The 24,787-nt window shown below is 43.4% G+C and overlaps 1 protein-coding gene across 7 annotated transcripts in view; it reads right to left on the bottom strand.

Annotated features, from left to right (window-relative positions):
• Nipped-B (Nipped-B cohesin loading factor) overlaps positions 1-24,787 on the bottom strand; it is a 303,163-nt gene that overhangs the window by 78,150 nt on the left and 200,226 nt on the right. For 6 of the 7 annotated variants that reach the window (XR_011605804.1, XM_070999319.1, XM_070999323.1 and 3 more), the window contains 2 exons: positions 14,867-14,959; positions 14,315-14,808 (listed from right to left, as the gene is read on the bottom strand). The exons of the other annotated variant lie outside the window; for it this stretch is intronic. Coding sequence is in view for 5 of the 6 variants with exons in the window: in XM_070999319.1 (XP_070855420.1) it covers positions 14,315-14,808; positions 14,867-14,959 (587 nt within the window). In the remaining variant the exon portion in view is untranslated. The remainder of the gene's footprint in view (positions 1-14,314; positions 14,809-14,866; positions 14,960-24,787) is intronic. 7 annotated transcript variants of the gene reach the window in all.

The following is a 24,787-nucleotide window of genomic DNA, read 5'->3' as shown; positions in this document are numbered from 1 at the left end:
AAGATAATAGGTCAAAAAACACCGAAGCTAAGATTTTTAAAGCATTTCTATTTAGTATTATACCCTTGCAGAGGGCATAATGATTTCAGTCAGAAGTTCGCAAGGCAGTGAAGGAGACTTTTCCGACCCCATAATGTATATATATTCTTGATTAGAATCACTAGACGAGTCGATCTAGCAAACTAGTCTCTCAGCTTTAAAGCTATCGGAATAAAACCTTACCAAAAGTCTTAAGTCGGTACAAGGAATAATCAAAAAAAATATTTTTTTTTAAATTTAACAAAATATAACTATTAATTTTTACTATTGGGAATAAATTTATTTTATATTAAAATTTAGGAATAAAATTTAAAACGAATCGGACGATTTTTTATATAGCTGGCATAGGGACGATCGGATAATTAATGTCAAAGTAATGCATAGACCGTTATATTTCGTTTTCGGTAAACATATACGGTAGTAAATTTAAATGAAACATAATTTTAAATTTCCGTAATTAGTTTTTAGTTTTCTAAAAATCGGAAAGCTCTGTACATACAATGCTCCCTCGAGCACGACCTGCACGGGTACAGAAACTTCGGCGTGCCAAAGTTAGCTTCCTTTCTTGTTCAAAAAGATAATTTGTATGGAGATAAAGTTATCCAATCCGCCTTGCTCCGACTTATATACTACCTGCAATAAAAACAGGAAAGTTTCATCTCGATAGCTTTAATACTGAGAATCTAGTTCGCGTAGAAACGGACAGACGGACATGGCTAGATCAACTCGTCTAGTGAAGCTGATCAAGAATATGGGCTTTTTTTTTTACAAACCAAACGGATTTATGAAAAAATATTTTTTTCTTCTTTTTGGTTTGCCTGCAACTTATATACTACCCGCAATAGAAATACGACTTTCGGGAATATTTCATCTCGATAGCTTTAGAACTGAGAAACTAGTTTTCGTATAAACGGACTGGTTTAGCGAAGTTGATCAATATATATATACTTTATGGAGTCGGAAACGTCTCCTTCAATGCGTTTCAAACTTCTGACTGAAATCATTACACCTTCTGTTATATTTTTCAATTCTTTACTTTTTTAAATAAAAAAAAAAAAAAAAATTTTGGGATTAATAGTTATAATTCAAAAAATAATAATAAAAAAAAATATATTTTTTGGTATTATTACGGTCTCTGGTCCGTAAGAATTCTGTGATCTTGAAAGGTATAAAAGCTACCACGTTGGGACTAAGCATACAGATTTTAGATATTCATGTCCAGGGCAAGTTTGTCTCAGCAAAGTGGCATGCCCACACAAACGCCTACAAAAACGCCCAAGTCTGTGGCGCCTACATTTTTAAATATAAGAAGAGAGAACGGTATAGTCGATGCCATCAACTATCAAATAGGTGATATGGAAGCAGCAAAGCGACTGTAATCAAGATTGCAAACTTATTTAATTGTAATTTTTATTGAATGGTCCTTGACAATTTTTGACAATTAGATGAATATTTATAATCAAATCTTAGGTTAGAACGGCTGTCAGACAATAATCTGACAAACTTAGACCGCTTGGCTTGTGCCCTATTTTAAGATGCCAACCTTTGAATCGGTTGGTTTACAGTTCTCTCACCCAGAGGATTTTATGAAGATATTAAGATGTTTGAGTTGAATCTCTGCGAGTTCGGATAGATAAGTTATGATTGTTATCATTTGATAATCAAAACAAAATCCCATTTATTTTTTCCAAAATCTTTAAAAATGTAGGCGCTAAAAAATAAACTTGCGCTGCCCAAGAAGCTCAAGAATGTATATTCCAAATCACCTTGTACGGGATAATATCCATGAAACTAAAGTTCACATGAACTCGGAAGATAATTACAGAATATTTTCGAAGCATTTAACCGATAACAAAACTTACTTAAACACGTACCAACTAAAAAGCAGCAAGGGCCTACAAGTAGTACTAAAGGGCATAGAGTCTGATGTAACACCAGCAGAATTAACCAAGGCGTTAGAAGATAAGAAATTTAACGCTAAATCAGTCTTCAACATTTTAAACAAGGAAAGGAAGCCCCAACCGCCATTTGAGGCAGAACTCGAACCAGATAACAGTTCTCTTTAAAAAAAACTTTAAAAAACTCTATGTACAAACTTCAGTTTTTATTACATCGTAGAATCAGTGTAGAAGAACCACACAAACGCAACGCAAGAATATGCCCTTCAGTTCTGCAGTAGGGACGCGGTGACATGGCTCAAGGCAAAAAGCTTTTTTGTTTTTTTTGTGCCTAAAACGCTGTGCCGCTATTGACGTCAGCAGAGAAGTTGGCGCATCGTGCAACAAAGAGAGGCAGATATTCGGAGCTTCCCTCTCTTTCTTTGTCTTATAATCTGCCTGCACTCGGCGCTCTCAGAGACAAATTTCGGCCGGTCCGTTATTTATTTTGCGTCTCTCCGTTATGTTCGGCTAGCGACTAATGTTTTGGCGGAAAAATTTTCGTGGCGCAGCGACATGTGAATGCCCTAATATTTAAGGAGCACTATTGTATATCGAAAAAAACGTAAAAAGGTAAACGTAAATTATTTGATTATAGTAAAATTAAGTAAATTAAATTTACTTTTAATGTTTTGTTTACTTATTATACATTTTTATTACAATATCATTATACCCGTTACTCGTAGAGTAAAAGGGTATACTAGATTCGTCGGAAAGTATGTAACAGGCAGAAGGAAGCGTTTCCGACCCCATAAAGTATATATATTCTTGATCAGGATCACTAGCCGAGTCGATCTAGCCATGTCCGTCTGTCCGTCTGTCCGTCTGTCTGTCTGTCCGTCTGTCTGTCCGGATGAACGCTGAGATCTCGGAAACTATGGGAGCTAGGCTATTGAGATTGGCGTGCAGATTCCTGAGCTTCTTACGCAGCGCAAGTTCGTTTCAGCAGAGTGCCACGCCCACTCTAACGCCCACAAACCGCCCAAAACTGTGGCTCCTACAGTTTTGATGCTAGAATAAAAATTTTAACTGAAATGTATTGTTCTCATCAATACCTTTCGATTGACCAAAAAAAAGTTTGTCACGCCCACTTTAACGCCCACAAACCGCGAAAACCTGTGACGCCCACAATTTTCATGCTAGATAAAAATTTTTAACTGAAATGTATTGGTCTCGTCAATACCTATCGATTGATCCAAAGATCAATTGTCATATGACTTTAACTCCGAGACCTCTACAAGAAAAAATGTGACATTTGCCAGCGCTTTAAAATCAGAATTATAGCCCCCTTCGGCAAAACTATATCAGCCTATGGAGCAGCCACAAAACCATTTAGGTGCTATGTTCTCTAACCTACGGCAAGTTCTTATGAAGTTTATGTTTTTCATGCGGACAACTATGCAAGATCTAATGCGTAATTAAAACATATTGATGCAAATGTTGGTATCACATCAATCCAAATAATCAATGTCTTCCCTACGTATATCCAAGTAGAAACATAAACATATCCCCGTAATGTTGCTTCTAGAATCACATCTGACAAATAAATACGCAACAATCCATGCCGCTTGTAAAGCGCACGGTGAGACTCATATCTTGATTATAAATCGTATTAAGACCACCGCTACAAGGATTTTGCAACTATTTATATTCATGATACATCAACAAGAATAAAACTGTATAGTGATAACCAACTTACTTCAGCCGCAGTGTGCTGCCCTCGTTTCAATGTAACTGAATGTGAGTTTACGCAGTTATTTAACTCATTAGGCGACCACTTCATAGCAGCAGGAGACTACAATGCCAAGCACACACACTGGGGATCTCTTGAGCGAAGATCAAAGGCATCACATTCTACAGCTGCTACATAGCCCCGAGCGCACACATTAGTGAATTCAGAACAATAATGCAGGAGATCGCTGATGACGCACGCGGTAGGTCCCCTATTCTCATCGCAGGTGATTTCAACGCATGGTCCACAACATGGGGCAGCGCTAGTACGACGCAGCGGGGAACCATCCTCCTTGAGGCAGTGGCTTCGTTAAACGTATGCCTACTCAATGAAGGTAATAGACCAACCTTCAGCAAGTCAGGTCGGGAGTCAATCATCGACTTGACCTTCGCTAGCCCTGAACTGGCACGCAACTGTGTATGGAGGGTGTCAGACATATACACCCACAGCGACCACGCCCTGATCATCACCCAGACAAGCCCCAGACTGACCGCCCCAAGCAGCCGCCAAATGACATACAAAGCGCATACCCTGAACACAGTGTCCCTCCTAGCACACATGGAAGGCGTCTGCGTTACAGGAGACGCTAACACATGCGCGAGGAACATAGCCGAGAGAATGAAGGAGGCGTGCGACGCATCTATGGAGAAGGCCACGAAAGGTGGTAACGGGCGAAGACCAGTACCATGGTGGAATGACGAAATAGGGAGCGCGAGGAGAGACTGCCTAGCGGCCCGGCGCAGGTGTCAGAGAAGCAGAGGACGCGGAAGCCAGGAGCTAAGGGAATCAACCTACAGAGCTAAGAGAAAGGTGCTGAAGAACGCGATTAAGGCTAGCAAGGCCAGATGCTTCCAAGAGCTGTGCGAAGCGGCGGATGCAGAGCCATTCGGGTCAGCATACAGGATGGTCATGGGTAAGCTCAACAGACAGCCGACCCCTACCGGACACGTACAGCTTGGCCAAATAGTGTCCACCCTGTTCCCCACCCAGCCGCCCCTTACCTGGCAAGCTACCGGGGAAGGCGATACTGTTCTCACCAGCGAAGCCGAAGTCCTGGCAGCGCTAACGAAAACCAAAGTCGAAAAAGCCCCTGGCCCCGACGGCATTCCCAATGCTGCACTGCACACATTGGTGGCAAACTTCCCTGGTATATTCACGGAGATGTACAACATCTGTCTCACCCAACGAACCTTCCCCATAGGTTGGAAGCGACAAAGGTTGGTGCTTATCCCAAAACCGGGCAAGTTGAACGACGACGCATCCTCGTACAGACCCCTATGTATGCTGAATACATCGGGGAAAATATTCGAGCGCATAATCTGCACCCACCTCGAAAAAGAACTCGACCAACTCAGAGCGTTATCGGACCACCAGTTTGGCTTCCGGAGAAAAAGAAGCACTATTGACGCGATCCAAACGGTCACCCAACTGGCTGCTAACGCAATCGAAGGAGAAAGGTGGCTAGGTGGCTCAAAAGAGTACTGCCTCGTCTGCACCCTGGACGTCAAAAATGCCTTCAACTCTGCCAACTGGAACCTTGTCCTGCAGGCACTTCGGCGCATGGGAATCTCGAACTATCTGATCGAGCTCGTAGCGGACTACTTCAAGGACAGAGTGCTCACATATTCCTCTGATGCCGGAGAGCACGAGTACCTGGTGACAGGAGGAGTACCTCAAGGCTCAGTCCTGGGCCCGATACTGTGGAACGTCATGTACGACGGGATCCTAAGGCAGGTACTACCCGAAGGATGCACAGTTGTGGGATTTGCGGACGACATAGCGCTGGTAACGGTAGCGAAAACCCTCGATGAGATCACGGATAGATGCAGCCTCTCGATAGACATCCTTATGTGCTGGCTCACAGACAACGGGTTAGCAGTCGCCGAGCACAAAACGGAGGCAGTGCTCATAAGCAGCAGGAAGACTGTGGAGAAGGCCACAATACGAGTCGGATCAACTCTAATAGAAACAAGCGCCTCAATCAAGTATCTCGGAGTACTGATCGACCACAGGTTATCGTTTAAGACGCACCTATCGTATGCCGCAGCCAAAGCATCCAGATCGACTGCAGCCATCTCAAGGATGATGGCCAATACTCGAGGACCAAAGCAGCACAGCAGAAGGATTATAGCGACAGTGGTGACATCTATCATAATGTACGCCGCGCCCATATGGGCCGAGGCTATGAAGACCGCATCATACAGCCGCCAGTGCAAAGCTGTCTACAGGCGCTGCGCACTGCGCATCACAAGCAGCTTCTGCACGGTATCTGAGGAAGCCGCGCTAGTGGTAGCCGGTACTATACCGATAGACCTGCTGGCGGCAGAACGAAGAACTGGGAGCACAGGAAGCAGGACCCAACGCGGTAACACGATCGAGGCATGGCAAATGAGGTGGAACAATGCGACCACAGGGCGGTGGACGCACAGGCTAATTCCCAGTCTAACCCCCTGGCTGCAGAGACGACACGGACAGGTAGACTTCTACCTCACGCAGATGATCTCCGGGCACGGATGCTTTAAGGAATACCTGCATAGGTTTAAGCACGAGCCAAACCCCTACTGCGACCACTGCGGCACAGGAAGCATCGAAGACGCAGAGCACGCGCTATTCATCTGCCCCCTATACGATAGGAACCGAGCCGAAGCTGAAACGACAACCGTATGTAACCTGACAGCGGACAACGTGATCAGCTGCATGCTGGAAGATCAAAGCAAGTGGGACGCGATAGCCAACATGGCCGCTGGCATCCTGAAGGATCTTAGGCGTCGAGAACGGAGTCGACGCATGGAGTCATAAGGACGAGCGGCAACCTGACCGCCATCCGTCCCGCGAAGTATAGCTTTGCGGCAGTCCCGCGGGATCGGAACTTTTTCTACCTCTTCTCTTCTTCTACCACTTATATTCTTGTATATATGTAAGCTTATTTAATAAAAAAAAAAAAAAACACTGGGGATCTCAAATCGCACAAGCGCCTTACATACAAAAGACAAATCAACAAATCGAGCAGCTCGTACTCAAAAAACGACGCCTACGACAAGAAATGGTCGCCATACGAGGGCAGTCCGATAAGTTCTTGGCCTCACCGCCCGACGGCGTCACTATCGCAAGAGAAATTTACTATCGTGTAGTACATTCTCGTAGACGGCTACTGTCGAAATTTCAGCCGAATCGGACTGGTAGTTTTGTTTTGACTGCAAGTGGAGTCGGACGTGTCCGCGGATTTTAGAAAAATAGAGAAAGAGCAATATCGGTCTGTGATTCGATTCTTCTTTTTGTAAGGGAAATCGCACAGCGAAATCAAAGAGCGCTTGGATGCTGTGTACGGTGACTTTTCTCCTTCGATGGCGACCGTCAAAAATTGGTTTAACGAGTTTCAACGTGGTCGCACGTCGGTGCCCCAAAAACGGCTACCACGGAGGATAACGTGACAAAAATCCACGATCTCGTATTGGCAGACCGCCGATTAAAGATACGTGAGATAGCTGAGACAGTAGGAATGTCAAAAGACCGCGTGGGTCATATCCTTCATGAAATTTTGGGCATGAGAAAGCGGTCGGCGCGATGGTTGCCGCGTTTGCTCACTCCGGACAACAAACGCAACCGTGAGACCACTTCTGAGCAGTGTTTGACGCTGTTTAAGCGCAATCCGAAGGAGTTTCTGCGTCGTTTCGTGACCGTTGACGAAACATGGATCCACTGGTACACACAAGAGACCAAGGAACGGTCGAAACAGTGGACTTCACAGGCGAACCTGCTCCGAAGAAGGCGAAGACTGTCCCATCGGCCGGAAAGGTGATGGCCACCGTTTTTTGGGATTCACAAGGTGTGATCTACATCGACTACCTAAAGAAGGGCAAAACGGTCACAGGGCTGTACTATTTCGAATTATTGGGCCGATTTGCCGCCGAATTGCAGAAAATACGGCCCCATTTGGCGAAGAAAAAAGTGCTCTTCCATCATGACAACGCACCGGCTCACACTTCCGCCCTCGAAGTGGTCGAATTGGGCTACGAACTACCCCATCCACCATGTTCTCCAGATTTGGCCCCGTGTGACTTCTTTTTGTTTCCAAACTTGAAAAAGTCAGTCGCTGGACAGAAATTTGCATCGAATTAGGAGGTCGTCGCCGCCACAGAGGCCTATTTTGCAGACCTCGAGAAAACGTATTTTTCAGACGGGTTAAAAAAGTCTGAGCATCGCTGGGTCAAGTGTTTGTTTTTCTTTTGGAGGCTAAGTACCTTTCGGACCACTTTCGTAGGTCTCGTTATAGGTCGCCATTTGCACGACAAAGGTTAAAAGACACCTCCCGCAAACTCACCAAAGCGATAAAGAAACAAAAAGCAAATACCCAACGGCGCTATACAGAGCAACATCAACATCTTCCAAAAAGCACTCACTGTGGAGAGCTCATCCAACCCTATGCTCACCGACAGGAACTAAGGCGCCTATTAGAAACTCAGTAGGCTGGGTCCGCAGTGATGAAGACAGAGCCGGAACATTTGCAGAACACCTTGAAAATGTGTTCCAGCCAAATACTGCCACGAATGCAATAACAATACCGCCTATAACAAATTACTCTCAGCTTCAACGCGAGCCAATAAAAAATCATCTGGATCCGAAAAAATCTCCTGGCTCAGACCAAATAACGCCAAAAATTATTACTGAGCTCCCAAATTGCGTAGTTTGCACTATTACCCAATTTTGCTGGGATTTTAGTAAGAAGTAAAGTGGCAGATTTTAAATTTATCTTTAGGAACTGTGACCCTTTACATTATAGCCATTTCCAGCTTTTTTCCCGCTAAACTAACGGATTTTTCTAAACTCCAGGACGGTAACATAAAAAATATGGCAAACCTACACACATACTCTTCTTTGGTCTTAATTTGAAAATGTCATGAACTTCATTCAAATTTAAAATAACTTTTTAATGGAGCATTTTTTGGACGCGTATTTCGGAAAAAATATAAGTTTTGCTTTTTCGGTTTCATTAACTTTAAACTTCTAAATTTAACGTTTTCTACTTTTACCGTAATTTATCCTGAACAAATCGACCAAATAAAGGTCTTAGCAGAGAAAACTTAAGAAAATAACAATACCTTTCGATCTGTGTGTCATTTGTTATGATCGGACCATCACCTATTTTCAAGACTGCGGCTACACATAGCAGCCTTGACACCCAAATTAGAGGCATTTCCCTCGCATCAATGCAATCATTTCCCTCTCGTCATTTCTTACACTAGCTGTCAATACTGGCATTAGAACAATATTCACTCACTTTTTTTAAAAGTTTTACAGGAAAACGTGCACTTATTTTCAGAGTGAATGAATCGTTTGCCGTTTTGGATGCATTCATGCATACCTCTTTTTTATTACTAGAAAAACGTAGTAGTTGACTAAAGTCGGTACATAAGAACTCGGGAAAAATTACAGCAGTGCAAAAAAGTTATTATATACTCTTGGGACCAATTGTAAATATAAAAATCAACACGACAAGTATATATACAAACAACAATACCTACTTTTGAAAACAGTCGCGGATGAGTTTGAAGTTATGTGTGATCTTATTTACAAGTGTTCCTAGGCAATGGTCGCCATACGAGGGCAGTCCGATAAGTTCTTGGCCTCACCGCCCGACGGCGTCACTATCGCAAGAGAAATTTACTATCGTGTAGTACATTCTCGTAGACGGCTACTGTCGAAATTTCAGCCGAATCGGACTGGTAGTTTTGTTTTGACTGCAAGTGGAGTCGGACGTGTCCGCGGATTTTAGAAAAATAGAGAAAGAGCAATATCGGTCTGTGATTCGATTCTTCTTTTTGTAAGGGAAATCGCACAGCGAAATCAAAGAGCGCTTGGATGCTGTGTACGGTGACTTTTCTCCTTCGATGGCGACCGTCAAAAATTGGTTTAACGAGTTTCAACGTGGTCGCACGTCGGTGCCCCAAAAACGGCTACCACGGAGGATAACGTGACAAAAATCCACGATCTCGTATTGGCAGACCGCCGATTAAAGATACGTGAGATAGCTGAGACAGTAGGAATGTCAAAAGACCGCGTGGGTCATATCCTTCATGAAATTTTGGGCATGAGAAAGCGGTCGGCGCGATGGTTGCCGCGATTGCTCACTCCGGACAACAAACGCAACCGTGAGACCACTTCTGAGTAGTGTTTGACGCTGTTTAAGCGCAATCCGAAGGAGTTTCTGCGTCGTTTCGTGACCGTTGACGAAACATGGATCCACTGGTACACACAAGAGACCAAGGAACGGTCGAAACAGTGGACTTCACAGGCGAACCTGCTCCGAAGAAGGCGAAGACTGTCCCATCGGCCGGAAAGGTGATGGCCACCGTTTTTTGGGATTCACAAGGTGTGATCTACATCGACTACCTAAAGAAGGGCAAAACGGTCACAGGGCTGTACTACTTCGAATTATTGGGCCGATTTGCCGCCGAATTGCAGAAAATACGGCCCCATTTGGCGAAGAAAAAAGTGCTCTTCCATCATGACAACGCACCGGCTCACACTTCCGCCCTCGAAGTGGTCGAATTGGGCTACGAACTACCCCATCCACCATGTTCTCCAGATTTGGCCCCGTGTGACTTCTTTTTGTTTCCAAACTTGAAAAAGTCAGTCGCTGGACAGAAATTTGCATCGAATTAGGAGGTCGTCGCCGCCACAGAGGCCTATTTTGCAGACCTCGAGAAAACGTATTTTTCAGACGGGTTAAAAAAGTCTGAGCATCGCTGGGTCAAGTGTTTGTTTTTCTTTTGGAGGCTAAGTACCTTTCGGACCACTTTCGTAGGTCTCGTTATAGGTCGCCATTTGCACGACAAAGGTTAAAAGACACCTCCCGCAAACTCACCAAAGCGATAAAGAAACAAAAAGCAAATACCCAACGGCGCTATACAGAGCAACATCAACATCTTCCAAAAAGCACTCACTGTGGAGAGCTCATCCAACCCTATGCTCACCGACAGGAACTAAGGCGCCTATTAGAAACTCAGTAGGCTGGGTCCGCAGTGATGAAGACAGAGCCGGAACATTTGCAGAACACCTTGAAAATGTGTTCCAGCCAAATACTGCCACGAATGCAATAACAATACCGCCTATAACAAATTACTCTCAGCTTCAACGCGAGCCAATAAAAAATCATCTGGATCCGAAAAAATCTCCTGGCTCAGACCAAATAACGCCAAAAATTATTACTGAGCTCCCAAATTGCGTAGTTTGCACTATTACCCAATTTTGCTGGGATTTTAGTAAGAAGTAAAGTGGCAGATTTTAAATTTATCTTTAGGAACTGTGACCCTTTACATTATAGCCATTTCCAGCTTTTTTCCCGCTAAACTAACGGATTTTTCTAAACTCCAGGACGGTAACATAAAAAATATGGCAAACCTACACACATACTCTTCTTTGGTCTTAATTTGAAAATGTCATGAACTTCATTCAAATTTAAAATAACTTTAATGGAGCATTTTTTGGACGCGTATTTCGGAAAAAATATAAGTTTTGCTTTTTCGGTTTCATTAACTTTAAACTTCTAAATTTAACGTTTTCTACTTTTACCGTAATTTATCCTGAACAAATCGACCAAATAAAGGTCTTAGCAGAGAAAACTTAAGAAAATAACAATACCTTTCGATCTGTGTGTCATTTGTTATGATCGGACCATCACCTATTTTCAAGACTGCGGCTACACATAGCAGCCTTGACACCCAAATTAGAGGCATTTCCCTCGCATCAATGCAATCATTTCCCTCTCGTCATTTCTTACACTAGCTGTCAATACTGGCATTAGAACAATATTCACTCACTTTTTTTAAAAGTTTTACAGGAAAACGTGCACTTATTTTCAGAGTGAATGAATCGTTTGCCGTTTTGGATGCATTCATGCATACCTCTTTTTTATTACTAGAAAAACGTAGTAGTTGACTAAAGTCGGTACATAAGAACTCGGGAAAAATTACAGCAGTGCAAAAAAGTTATTATATACTCTTGGGACCAATTGTAAATATAAAAATCAACACGACAAGTATATATAAAAACAACAATACCTACTTTTGAAAACAGTCGCGGATGAGTTTGAAGTTATGTGTGATCTTATTTACAAGTGTTCCTAGGCAATGGTCGCCATACGAGGGCAGTCCGATAAGTTCTTGGCCTCACCGCCCGACGGCGTCACTATCGCAAGAGAAATTTACTATCGTGTAGTACATTCTCGTAGACGGCTACTGTCGAAATTTCAGCCGAATCGGACTGGTAGTTTTGTTTTGACTGCAAGTGGAGTCGGACGTGTCCGCGGATTTTAGAAAAATAGAGAAAGAGCAATATCGGTCTGTGATTCGATTCTTCTTTTTGTAAGGGAAATCGCACAGCGAAATCAAAGAGCGCTTGGATGCTGTGTACGGTGACTTTTCTCCTTCGATGGCGACCGTCAAAAATTGGTTTAACGAGTTTCAACGTGGTCGCACGTCGGTGCCCCAAAAACGGCTACCACGGAGGATAACGTGACAAAAATCCACGATCTCGTATTGGCAGACCGCCGATTAAAGATACGTGAGATAGCTGAGACAGTAGGAATGTCAAAAGACCGCGTGGGTCATATCCTTCATGAAATTTTGGGCATGAGAAAGCGGTCGGCGCGATGGTTGCCGCGTTTGCTCACTCCGGACAACAAACGCAACCGTGAGACCACTTCTGAGCAGTGTTTGACGCTGTTTAAGCGCAATCCGAAGGAGTTTCTGCGTCGTTTCGTGACCGTTGACGAAACATGGATCCACTGGTACACACAAGAGACCAAGGAACGGTCGAAACAGTGGACTTCACAGGCGAACCTGCTCCGAAGAAGGCGAAGACTGTCCCATCGGCCGGAAAGGTGATGGCCACCGTTTTTTGGGATTCACAAGGTGTGATCTACATCGACTACCTAAAGAAGGGCAAAACGGTCACAGGGCTGTACTATTTCGAATTATTGGGCCGATTTGCCGCCGAATTGCAGAAAATACGGCCCCATTTGGCGAAGAAAAAAGTGCTCTTCCATCATGACAACGCACCGGCTCACACTTCCGCCCTCGAAGTGGTCGAATTGGGCTACGAACTACCCCATCCACCATGTTCTCCAGATTTGGCCCCGTGTGACTTCTTTTTGTTTCCAAACTTGAAAAAGTCAGTCGCTGGACAGAAATTTGCATCGAATGAGGAGGTCGTCGCCGCCACAGAGGCCTATTTTGCAGACCTCGAGAAAACGTATTTTTCAGACGGGTTAAAAAAGTCTGAGCATCGGTGGGTCAAGTGTTTGTTTTTCTTTTGGAGGCTAAGTACCTTTCGGACCACTTTCGTAGGTCTCGTTATAGGTCGCCATTTGCACGACAAAGGTTAAAAGACACCTCCCGCAAACTCACCAAAGCGATAAAGAAACAAAAAGCAAATACCCAACGGCGCTATACAGAGCAACATCAACATCTTCCAAAAAGCACTCACTGTGGAGAGCTCATCCAACCCTATGCTCACCGACAGGAACTAAGGCGCCTATTAGAAACTCAGTAGGCTGGGTCCGCAGTGATGAAGACAGAGCCGGAACATTTGCAGAACACCTTGAAAATGTGTTCCAGCCAAATACTGCCACGAATGCAATAACAATACCGCCTATAACAAATTACTCTCAGCTTCAACGCGAGCCAATAAAAAATCATCTGGATCCGAAAAAATCTCCTGGCTCAGACCAAATAACGCCAAAAATTATTACTGAGCTCCCAAATTGTGTAGTTTGCACTATTACCCAATTTTGCTGGGATTTTAGTAAGAAGTAAAGTGGCAGATTTTAAATTTATCTTTAGGAACTGTGACCCTTTACATTATAGCCATTTCCAGCTTTTTTCCCGCTAAACTAACGGATTTTTCTAAACTCCAGGACGGTAACATAAAAAATATGGCAAACCTACACACATACTCTTCTTTGGTCTTAATTTGAAAATGTCATGAACTTCATTCAAATTTAAAATAACTTTAATGGAGCATTTTTTGGACGCGTATTTCGGAAAAAATATAAGTTTTGCTTTTTCGGTTTCATTAACTTTAAACTTCTAAATTTAACGTTTTCTACTTTTACCGTAATTTATCCTGAACAAATCGACCAAATAAAGGTCTTAGCAGAGAAAACTTAAGAAAATAACAATACCTTTCGATCTGTGTGTCATTTGTTATGATCGGACCATCACCTATTTTCAAGACTGCGGCTACACATAGCAGCCTTGACACCCAAATTAGAGGCATTTCCCTCGCATCAATGCAATCATTTCCCTCTCGTCATTTCTTACACTAGCTGTCAATACTGGCATTAGAACAATATTCACTCACTTTTTTTAAAAGTTTTACAGGAAAACGTGCACTCATTTTCAGAGTGAATGAATCGTTTGCCGTTTTGGATGCATTCATGCATACCTCTTTTTTATTACTAGAAAAACGTAGTAGTTGACTAAAGTCGGTACATAAGAACTCGGGAAAAATTACAGCAGTGCAAAAAAGTTATTATATACTCTTGGGACCAATTGTAAATATAAAAATCAACACGACAAGTATATATACAAACAACAATACCTACTTTTGAAAACAGTCGCGGATGAGTTTGAAGTTATGTGTGATCTTATTTACAAGTGTTCCTAGGCAAGAAACACAACTAGTGACTTCGGCTTGGTTCCGTGAAACAACCAATAACATTAAATGCTCTTCCAATGTTGCCAAAAAAGATTCACTTGCATTGTTAACCAGCGGAACCACTTTTTCAAGAATATCCGCAACAGCACATATAAATTTCGCAGCTGTGGCAGAATGACATTTTATATTGAGATATGGCTCTATTGTCATGGCATGCCTAACCAGCAGTTGAGGCCGCACTTTAGCTAGCAAATGAAGTGTAGTAATACAACCCAACATTCGAGCATTATCTGTGTCTTCTAGTTCAATTAGTCTGTCAACTAATCCGTCAGCTAATTGTTGACAAGCTATCACAATATCCAGTGGGGGCTCCGTATTTTTTTTTATAGGTTCTTGTACGCATCCATCAGACTTTAACATATTATCTCTTGGTTTGAAAATCTACAAAACAAATTTATAACATTAATATAAAATTATTAGAAAAATAATTTTCACTTACACTCATAAGAAGTCCTTCTAGCCAAGTGGTTCCAGTATCATGTGCAGTATTTACCACGTCAATTATTTGATTAATCTTCCTTTGTATGCCGAGCTAAATAAGAAAAATGATTTGAACATTTTACTTTACGTAAAATCAGGAAGGGCGCTAGATCGGCAGGCCGAAGCTGAAATACCCTAGCAGATAAGACCATCTCATTATATTAAAACCTTATTAAAATCCACCACTGTAAAATTGATCAATTTTTAATTTTAAAGTAACAGGTTGATAAAATATTTTTACTCTGTTCGAGTCCTTTTATTGGACATTGGTCGCTCGTGAGATTTTTAAATGTATTTCTTTTTTAAAAACCGAAATTTTGTGCCAAGCGCGTACCTGTTTTTGCAACAACTCAAAACACTTCCTCTAGGGCAAGGATAGTTGAAGTTAATATTTGATAATGCGGGTTTTGTTGAAGTAAATATATAGCTTTCAGGTGCCTGTAATAATGCCAATGGTGGTGCTAGTTGTGGTTGCCGCATTATCATGGAATAATGATATGCTGTAGATCAATAACGAACAAAATTTAATTTACATAAATGGAGTCCACCACAGTAAAAAATCTATATCCGCAATTTTATATTATAAAGAAAGGTTTAATAAAAAATAATACAAAAAATGTATTCCCTTTAACAAGAAAAATATGGTATCCAAAAAATTCAAAATCCAATTAAAAAAATATATATAATTAAAGATCTGCACCATAAGTGTATTAAAAAAAATCTTTATTTAATTTTACTTTTACACTGGTTACAATATTTTGGAAGAACACCGACCTACTGTTGATAAGTCTCAAACTGAACTCATTCTCTAACTCCTACTTCACTTACGATCATACCTCGGTTTTAAGCTTTAGAGCTTTCTGTGAGTGGGACTTATTGCAATTGAGTGATTCTTTAAATTTAGACTTTGGACTCTAGACTTGGGTCCCGAAATCTGAGTATCCTGATTCGTGGGAACGTGCCGATAGTCTGAACAGCGGCTCGTTCTAATTGTTTAGTCTATAAAGTTTGGTTTTTTGTTTCATGGAAATTTCCTCTGGCTTGCCTTTAGCTCGGTAATTTTCCATTAGCTTGTTGTCAATTAAATTTGGATTCTTATTTCTTAAAGGGTGTCTTGAGGGTGACTGCATAATGTGTGCATGTATGTGTGGGTGTGTGGACATGTACATAGGAGTATGTGGTACTATGGATATGTCACTATATATGTTTTTACCCATATACAATTTACAAGGGGGCCAGTATACGAGGGTGGTCCGATAAGTACTTAGCCTCCAAAATAAAAACGAAAATTTTGGAAAAGTGGCGATTTTTTTCTCAACATAGTCTCCTTTTTTCTCAATACATTTGCTCCAACTCCTTTAACTCGCCTGAAAAATACATTTTCTCGAGGTCTGCAAAATAAGCCTCTGTGGCGGCGACGACGTTCGACGCAAACTTCTGTCCAGCGAGTGACCAATTTGACCTTGGCGAGGGCGGAAGTGTGAGCCGGTGCGTTGTCATGATGGAAGAGCACTTTTTTCTTCGCCAAATGGGGCCGTATTTTCTGCAATTCGGCGGCGAATCGGCCCAATAATTCCAAATAGTACAGCCCTGTGACCGTTTTGCCCTTCTCCAGGTAGTCGATGTAGATCACACCTTGTGAATCCCAAAAAACGGTGGCCATCACCTTTCCGGCCGATGGGACAGTCTTCGCCTTCTTCGGAGCAGGTTCGCCGGGTGAAGTCCACTGTTTCGACTGTTCCTTGGTCTCTGGTGTGTACCAGTTGATCCATGTTTCGTCGACGGTCACGAAACGACGCAAAAACTCCTTCGGATTGCGCAACAGCGTCAAACACTGCTCAAAAGTGGTCTCACGGTTGCGTTTGTTGTCCGGAGTGAGCAAAAGCGGCACCCATCGCGCCGACATCTTTCTCATGCCCAAAATTTAATGAAGGATATGACCCACGCGGTCTTTTTACATGCCTACTGTCTCAGCTATCTCACGTATCTTTAACCGGCGGTCTGCCAATACGAGATCGTGGCACCGTGGTCGTTTTCGTGGCACCTGGGCGCGGCTCATCAAAAACCGACGTGCGACCACGTTGAAACTCGTTTTTGACGGTAGCCATCGAAGGAGAAGAGTCACCGTACACAGCATTCAAGCACTCCTTGATTTCGCTGCGCGATTTCCCTTCCAAAAACAAGAATCGAATCACAGACCGATATTGCTCTTTCTCCATTTTTCTAAAATCCGCGAACACGTCCGATTACACACGCAGTCAAAACCAAACTACGAGTCCGATTCGGCTGAAATTTCGACAGAATCCGTCTACGAGAATGTACTACACGATAGTAAATTTCTCTTGCGATAATGACGCCATCGGGAGGTGAGGCTAAGTACTTATCGGACTGCCTTCGTAGTTTAAAAAGTATTTTGATATTTTGCAAGGTTTCTCGAAGACTTTTCAATTGATTTCAAAGTGGTGTAGAAAAATGTTTTACCCAACAGAACTGGCTTTCCAATGATACAACTTTCATGGTGATAACTTTTTATTTATAGGTGCTATGTCCAACCAATCTTTTCTTACTATCCTCACCCCACTCTCTCCTATTGTTATATGACTTTCCAACGTAAAAAAGGTCAACGAACGTTTTCTGTTGCGGAGTTACCGTGGGATAATGCCTATGACTAGAACCATCTTCTTGTCGCAAGAGTCATAGTGTAGTAAGGCCAGTGTAGAAGGTAATCGTATAGATGGTGTTTGTGCCGAACCGAAGTAGACACTTCCGGGTCACACCGCGGGACAAGGGGGTAATGAGCACTTGTCGCTGGCACGGGGACGCTTTGCTGGCAGGACGATCGCGTCGCGGCAATGGTAACGATAGTTACTGCGATGCCGGACCACAGGCGATGCTGAACTGCGCTGAGGTTGAGCTAACGTAGGTTAGCTGCTAGTGGAGATAGTGTATTACGAGCCCTATTCCCAGAGGTAGGAAGTAGAACCGCGAAGTTATGAGATGCGTTGATAACTGATTTATTCTTCATTTGGTACATGTTTATATACTACTTGGAACACGGAAGTTTAGTGTAATGATTAGTGAAGTGCGCTATATTTTAAAGTAGGTAGGTAGGTCAGGGAGTTTTGATTATGGTAGCAGTTTGTGTAGTTGGCTCGGCAGACACTGAAAAATGTGCTGACTGCATTGGCCGGTCAGTGTGCCGTTGAGTCGGTGAGACGGTGAGTTAGTGAGACATATAATATGCTGATCAGCCATTCTCATATGCAGTGGGTGCTACTGACCGCCTGGTACTGTTCCTAACTTGGCTACTGCTTGGTTTGTTGGGTGTGGTCATGTTGAGTACCTTTGGGTACGAACATTCTCCCCCCATTGAGGGGTACCCTCAATTAAGTCGTGATGTCGGTCAGCCCTTGACCGAATTGTATAGGAAGCACCTAACAAATCATGCGATAAAATTGACATTACCGTGGGGACTGAAATTGTGCCCTCGTAGAACTTGATCATTTGGCACGTCTATGGTATGTGGACATTCTGCAACAAAACTAAGATATTCCTTGGTTAAGTTTAGAAATGTTGAACCAAAGTCAGCCTTCTTGTAGGTTTTAAATTGATTAGAAGTCTGTTCTTTATTCATTGGATTTTTATCTTTTGTTGGCTCATAAGCAGCGTTCGGTCCTGCAAAATCACCTCTGCCTTCTACCAAAATATGGTTGATTTCATGATTGATTTTGATTTGATTTATCAAATGAGGTTTCTTTATTGAGATAACCTGTGATTACATAACCAAGCCTAGTGCCTTGTGCCAAAGGTTTATTAGGTCCTAGTTCAAGACGTTCACCGGTAATTACACGAGAAAATACTTCAAACTCCTTTGGATTGCGCAACAGCGTCAAACACTGCTCAGAAGTGGTCTCACGCGGCACCCATCGCGCCGACGTCTTTCTCATGCCCAAAATTTAATGAAGGATATGACCCACGCAGTCTTTTGACATGCCTACTGTCTCAGCTATCTCACGTATCTTTAATCGGCGGTCTGCCAATACGAGATCGTGGATTTTTGTCACGTTATCCTTCGTGGTCGTCGTTTTCGTGGCACCTGGGCGCGGCTCATCAAAAACCGACGTGCGACCACGTTGAAACTCGTTAAACCAATTTTTGACGGTAGCCATCGAAGGAGAAGAGTCACCGTACACAGCATTCAAGCACTCCTTGATTTCGCTGCGCGATTTCCCTTCCAAAAACAAAAATCGAATCACAGACCGATATTGCTCTTTCTCCATTTTTCTAAAATCCGCGAACACGTCCGATTACACACGCAGTCAAAACCAAACTACGAGTCCGATTCGGCTGAAATTTCGACAGAATCCGTCTACGAGAATGTACTACACGATAGTAAATTTCTCTTGCGATAGTGACGCCATCGGGAGGTGAGGCTAAGTACTTATCGGACTGCCTTCGTAGGACCACAGGCGATGCTGAACTGCGCTGAGGTTGAGCTAACGTAGGTTAGCTGCTAGTGGAGATAGTGTATTACGAGCCCTATTCCCAGAGGTAGGAAGTAGAACCGCGGAGTTATGAGATGCGTTGATAACTGATTTATTCTTCATTTGGTACATGTTTATATACTACTTGGAAGACGAAAGTTTAGTGTAATGATTAGTGAAGTGCGATATATTTTAAAGTAGGTAGGTAGGTCAGGGAGTTTTGATTATGGTAGCAGTTTGTGTAGTTGGCTCGGCAGACACTGCAAAATGTGCTGACTGCATTGGCCGGTCAGTGTGCCGTTGAGTCGGTGAGACGGTGAGTTAGTGAGACATATAATATGCTGATCACCCATTCTCATATGCAGTGGGTGCTACTGAGCGCCTGGTACTGTTCCCAACTTGGCTACTGCTTGATTTGTTGGGTGTGGTCATGTTGAGTACCTTTGGGTACGAACATTCTCCCCCCCATTGAGGGGTACCCTCAATTAAGTCGTGATGTCGGTCAGCCCTTGACCGAATTGTATAGGAAGCACCTAACAAATCATGCCATAAAATTGACATTACCGTGGGGACTGAAATTGTGCCCTCGTAGAACTTGATCATTTGGCACGTCTATGGTATGTGGACATTCTGCAACAAAACTAAGATATTCCTTGGTTAAGTTTAGAAATGTTGAACCAAAGTCAGCCTTCTTGTAGGTTTTAAATTGATTAGAAGTCGGTTCTTTATTCATCGGATTTTTATCTTTTGTTGGCTCATAAGCAGCGTTCGGTCCTGCAAAATCACCTCTGCCTTCTACCAAAATATGGTTGATTTCATGATTGATTTTGATTTGATTTATCAAATGAGGTTTCTTTATTGAGATAACCTGTGATTACATAACCAAGCCTAGTGCCTTGTGCCAAAGGTTTATTAGGTCCTAGTTCAAGACGTTCACCGGTAATTACACGAGAAAATACTTCAAACTCCTTCGGATTGCGCGACAGCGTCAAACACTGCTCAGAAGTGGTCTCACGGTTGCGTTTGTTGTCCGGAGTGAGCAGACGCGGCACCCATTGCGCCGACATCTTTCTCATGCCCAAAATTTAATGAAGGATATGACCCACGCAGTCTTTTGACATGCCTACTGTCTCAGCTATCTCGCGTATCTTTAATCGGCGGTCTGCCAATACGAGATCGTGGATTTTTGTCACGTTATCCTTCGTGGTAGTCGTTTTCGTGGCACCTGGGCGCGGCTCATCAAAAACCGACGTGCGACCACGTTGAAACTCGTTAAACCAATTTTTGACGGTAGCCATCGAAGGAGAAGAGTCACCGTACACAGCATTCAAGCACTCCTTGATTTCGCTGCGCGATTTCCCTTCCAAAAACAAGAATCGAATCAAAGACCGATATTGCTCTTTCTCCATTTTTCTAAAATCCGCGAACACGTTCGATTACACACGCAATCAAAACCAAACTACGAGTCCGATTTGGCTGAAATTTCGACAGAATCCGTCTACGAGAATGTACTACACGATAGTCAGTCTCGATCATGCTTTCGTGGAGTGCAGACGCGTTTTTGCATTGCTGCGATAATCTTTGTGAAGATTCTATGGACAAGTCCACCTTCGTGGCAAATCAATTTGTTTTTGTAAACCCGGCAGCTAAAGCTGCAGTGACAGTGCTCAGACTCTCCGTTAGCTCTGGTGAATCGCGAAAACAAGTGAAACAGAGACCTAAAGGCAACAGTTGCAATTTGTTGATCTGGCAAATCACCGCTACTTCGAATTCAAATTCGAATTCAAATTATTCATAAACTCAATAAAATAAAATTTAACAAAAATACAGGCATCCACTCCCCGTACTGAACCCGGTGCCTCCCGGCTGCAAGGTGCACACCTTGCCCACTAGGCTACGACTGCTTTCGTGGAACCTACTCTAAGTGGGTTTGTCTACTGGAAGTCGGTAAAGCAGTACAAAGCAGTGCACAGCTTCCAATATGCCTACAATGTCGGACTCCGAATCCGAACTCGACATCCATGCAAAGGTGGTTAAGGCGCAACAGACTATGACTAATGCTCTTAATTCCTCGTTACAAAAATTTAGCAGCATTTATAAAGCCAGTTCTATCAACGCCCAGCCTCTACCATCTAATGACATTGAACCCGAGCTAGAAGCCATAGCCGGCGACGATGAAGACTGGTGGACCCCAAGGAACAACAAACGCCGTCCAGAGTCCAGGTCTCCCAATTCTGCTAATAAAGTGCAGAGAAATTCCACTAGTCCCAAAACCACTGAGTCCGCCAACCGATTTGCTGAGCTTTCGGACATGGACACAACCGAAGAATATCTTCAAGCTTACCAAACAGTCAGCCAGTTGGCTAACAACCCTGATCAGGCCAGCACCAGCACAGGCTTAAGCCACGGCAGCTCCGGTAACAACAACAACGTCGAACGCAACAGAAGTCAATCCAACAACAACAGTATCGAAAATGCTCCTAACAAACACCCACCCAATCACAAGCCACCGCCGATTGTAATCAACAACTGCGAGAATCTGAACGGGCTTATTCGATCCATAGATAAAATCGTACACCCGTCTAAATACTCCGTAAAATGTCATTCCAACAATTCTGTTTCGATCCTTTCTGCAGATTCAGACGCGTATAGAGCAATCAGTAAATACTTGATTGCAAAAAAGATCCCGTTCCACTCCTGGCAGCTTAAAGAGGACAGATCTTATCGCGTGGTTATTCGAGGTGTTCATCACTCCACTCCGGACGATCACATCAAAGAAAGCCTTACCTTGCTTGGCCATAATGTTCGCTTTATCAATAGACCAAAAAGCCGTTTCGACAAATCAAAGTTCGTCAACCTAGTGTTTGTTGAACTAGAGCCATCTCCAACCAACAAGGAAATCCACGAAGTTAAGACCCTATGTCGCCAGCGTGTTCAAGTGGAATTACCGTACAAAAAGGATGATGTCGTACAATGCCATCGTTGCCAGGACTTCCACCATACAAAAAACAACTGCTTTCTGGATCATAACTGTGTGAGATGTGGTCAGAAACATGCCATAGAGGCCTGCGAACGTGATATTCATCCTGTTAAATGTGTTAATTGTGGTGAAAATCACACAGCAAACTACAAGGGCTGTGTTGTCTACCAACAGACAGTAAGACGCCGAAAAAATCTTTCATCCCAGGGTAACGCTCTTCCCCAAAAAACCTCTACCAAAAGGACTACTGTTCAATCGGATGTCGTGGGAGCTCTGTCTTACGCAAACGTCACCAATGGCCATTCTCGTCACCAAAACCAACAGGGTGGCCGATCCCAGTTGCAGCAGCCTGCGAACCTGCACCAGAACCAATTCCCTCCACTGGGAACCAGCAATAGGAGACCTAACCAGCAACATAAACCAAATGACCTCCCTCGGTTACGGACACAAACCATACAGACGACAGACCAACAACAATACCCAGAGACCCGCCATCAGCAGCAGCAGTCCTTCCAGCAACAACATCAACGAAATCACGAGCAATTCCAGAACGATCAGCAATGGAAACGACAAGAACAAATGTATCTACGATCTGAAGAACAACTGTCTAACCTTGTTGCTCGGTTTGACAAAATGCTTCAGATGATGATGTCAATGATGTCCCTTATCACCAACCTTTTACCACAAATAGCGCCAGGATCGGCTCAAGCAGCCGCTGGTCTCCACTCTGCCTTTACAGCCCGACCATGAGTCAAATTGGACTCAAAATCGGTGTGTGGAACGCCGACGGCTTGGCCAACAAGTCACTCGAGATGGAGCTTTTTGTAAAACAACATCATATCGACGTTATGTTGGTCAGCGAAACTCATTTCTGCTCTAGATCATACTACCAGCTAAGGGGATATGACGTACATCTTTCAAACCATCCTGCTGATCGCCATCGCGGAGGATCCGCAATCATCATCAAATCGTGCCTTAAATACTACCAATTTTTATGTATAGAACACCAAACAGCTCAGTGTGTTGCGATTAAAGTCAGGACTGACCAAGGGGAAATCGTCATTGCGTCTATATATTGTCCTCCAAATTCGCCTCTTACAGCTAACCACTACGAAGAGCTTCTTAGTGAGCTTGGGCCAAATTTTATAATTGCAGGGGACTGGAATGCGCATCATCGTCTCTGGGGATCACGTAACTCTACAATTCGGGGCAGAACTCTAGCGGATATTGTACTCGCATCTCATATGCAGGTTCTTGCTACCGGAGGGCCTACACATTACCCGTACAGCCAACGCATGCCATCAGCCATAGACTTTGCCATTTACAAAGGAATTCGTTCTGATTTTCTAAGCATCTCTGAAATTGTTGAACTAAGTTCGGATCACATCCCACTAATAATACACTACAGAGTTTCCGCCTGTAAGCTTTCCCGCAAGACGTTCGTCCTGCCCCTGAATGCAAATATCCCACAGTTTCAGGAAGCGATTAACGGCTTAGTTAACCTTAACATGCAGCTGAACACTCCTGATGAAATTGACGATGCAACTGAAGTGTTTGTGCGAAATATTCACATCGCTGCCGAATCATCAACCTGCGGCCAAAGACCAAACAGCCCATCTGATCCACCTCATGCCCTTTTAAAACCTGAGGTCCTGGATTTGGTGAGGCTTAAAAGGACGTTGCGCCGCAGATTTATGCGTTCTCGAGACCCTGCTGACAAAAGAGAATATCGTCGTGCTGAGGACGATCTTAAGAAACTTTTGCTGAGAACGAAGAGTGAATACTTTGCTGATATGCTCCGCAATGCTGATCCCACAAAGCCGTATGGTTTTAATCTCTGGAGGGCAACAAGGAATATTAAGCGACAGCCCCCTCGCCGAATTCCAATAAAGCGTGCCGACAACACGTGGTGCAGATCAGACAGCGAAATTTCGATGGCCTTTGCTGAGGAATTGGAAGGGCGCTTTCAGCCATTCAATCTTGCTAGGCCTGAAGACGTGGATAATACCCTAGCATTCCTAAATGCCCCCTCCTCGGCGATTGAACCTATCCCACATGTGAGTCCGGAAGAGGTTTGCCTTCAAATTCGCAAGCTGCAACGCAGTAAGGCTCCCGGTTTCGACGGGATCGACAGCAGAATTGCCAAGGCGTTACCTAGGAAGGGTATACTTTTTCTAGTTCTACTTTTCAACTCCATGCTACGTATCCACCATTTTCCCACACAGTGGAAGTGGATATCGATGATACCCAAGCCAGGAAAACCGGAAAACCTTGTTGCATCCTACCGACCTATAAGTCTACTGCCCACCTTCTCTAAAATATTCGAAAGAATATTCCTTAGTAGAATGATGGCAGTAAGAAGTGTGCAGGACGCCATTCCAGACCACCAGTTCGGATTTAGAAGTCGACATGGAAC

This window comes from Drosophila suzukii, unplaced genomic scaffold (assembly GCF_043229965.1).
Source record: "Drosophila suzukii unplaced genomic scaffold, CBGP_Dsuzu_IsoJpt1.0 scf_7, whole genome shotgun sequence".
In the NCBI taxonomy this organism is placed as follows: domain Eukaryota; kingdom Metazoa; phylum Arthropoda; class Insecta; order Diptera; family Drosophilidae; genus Drosophila; species Drosophila suzukii.
This window is presented reverse-complemented; position numbering and strand designations above follow the sequence as displayed.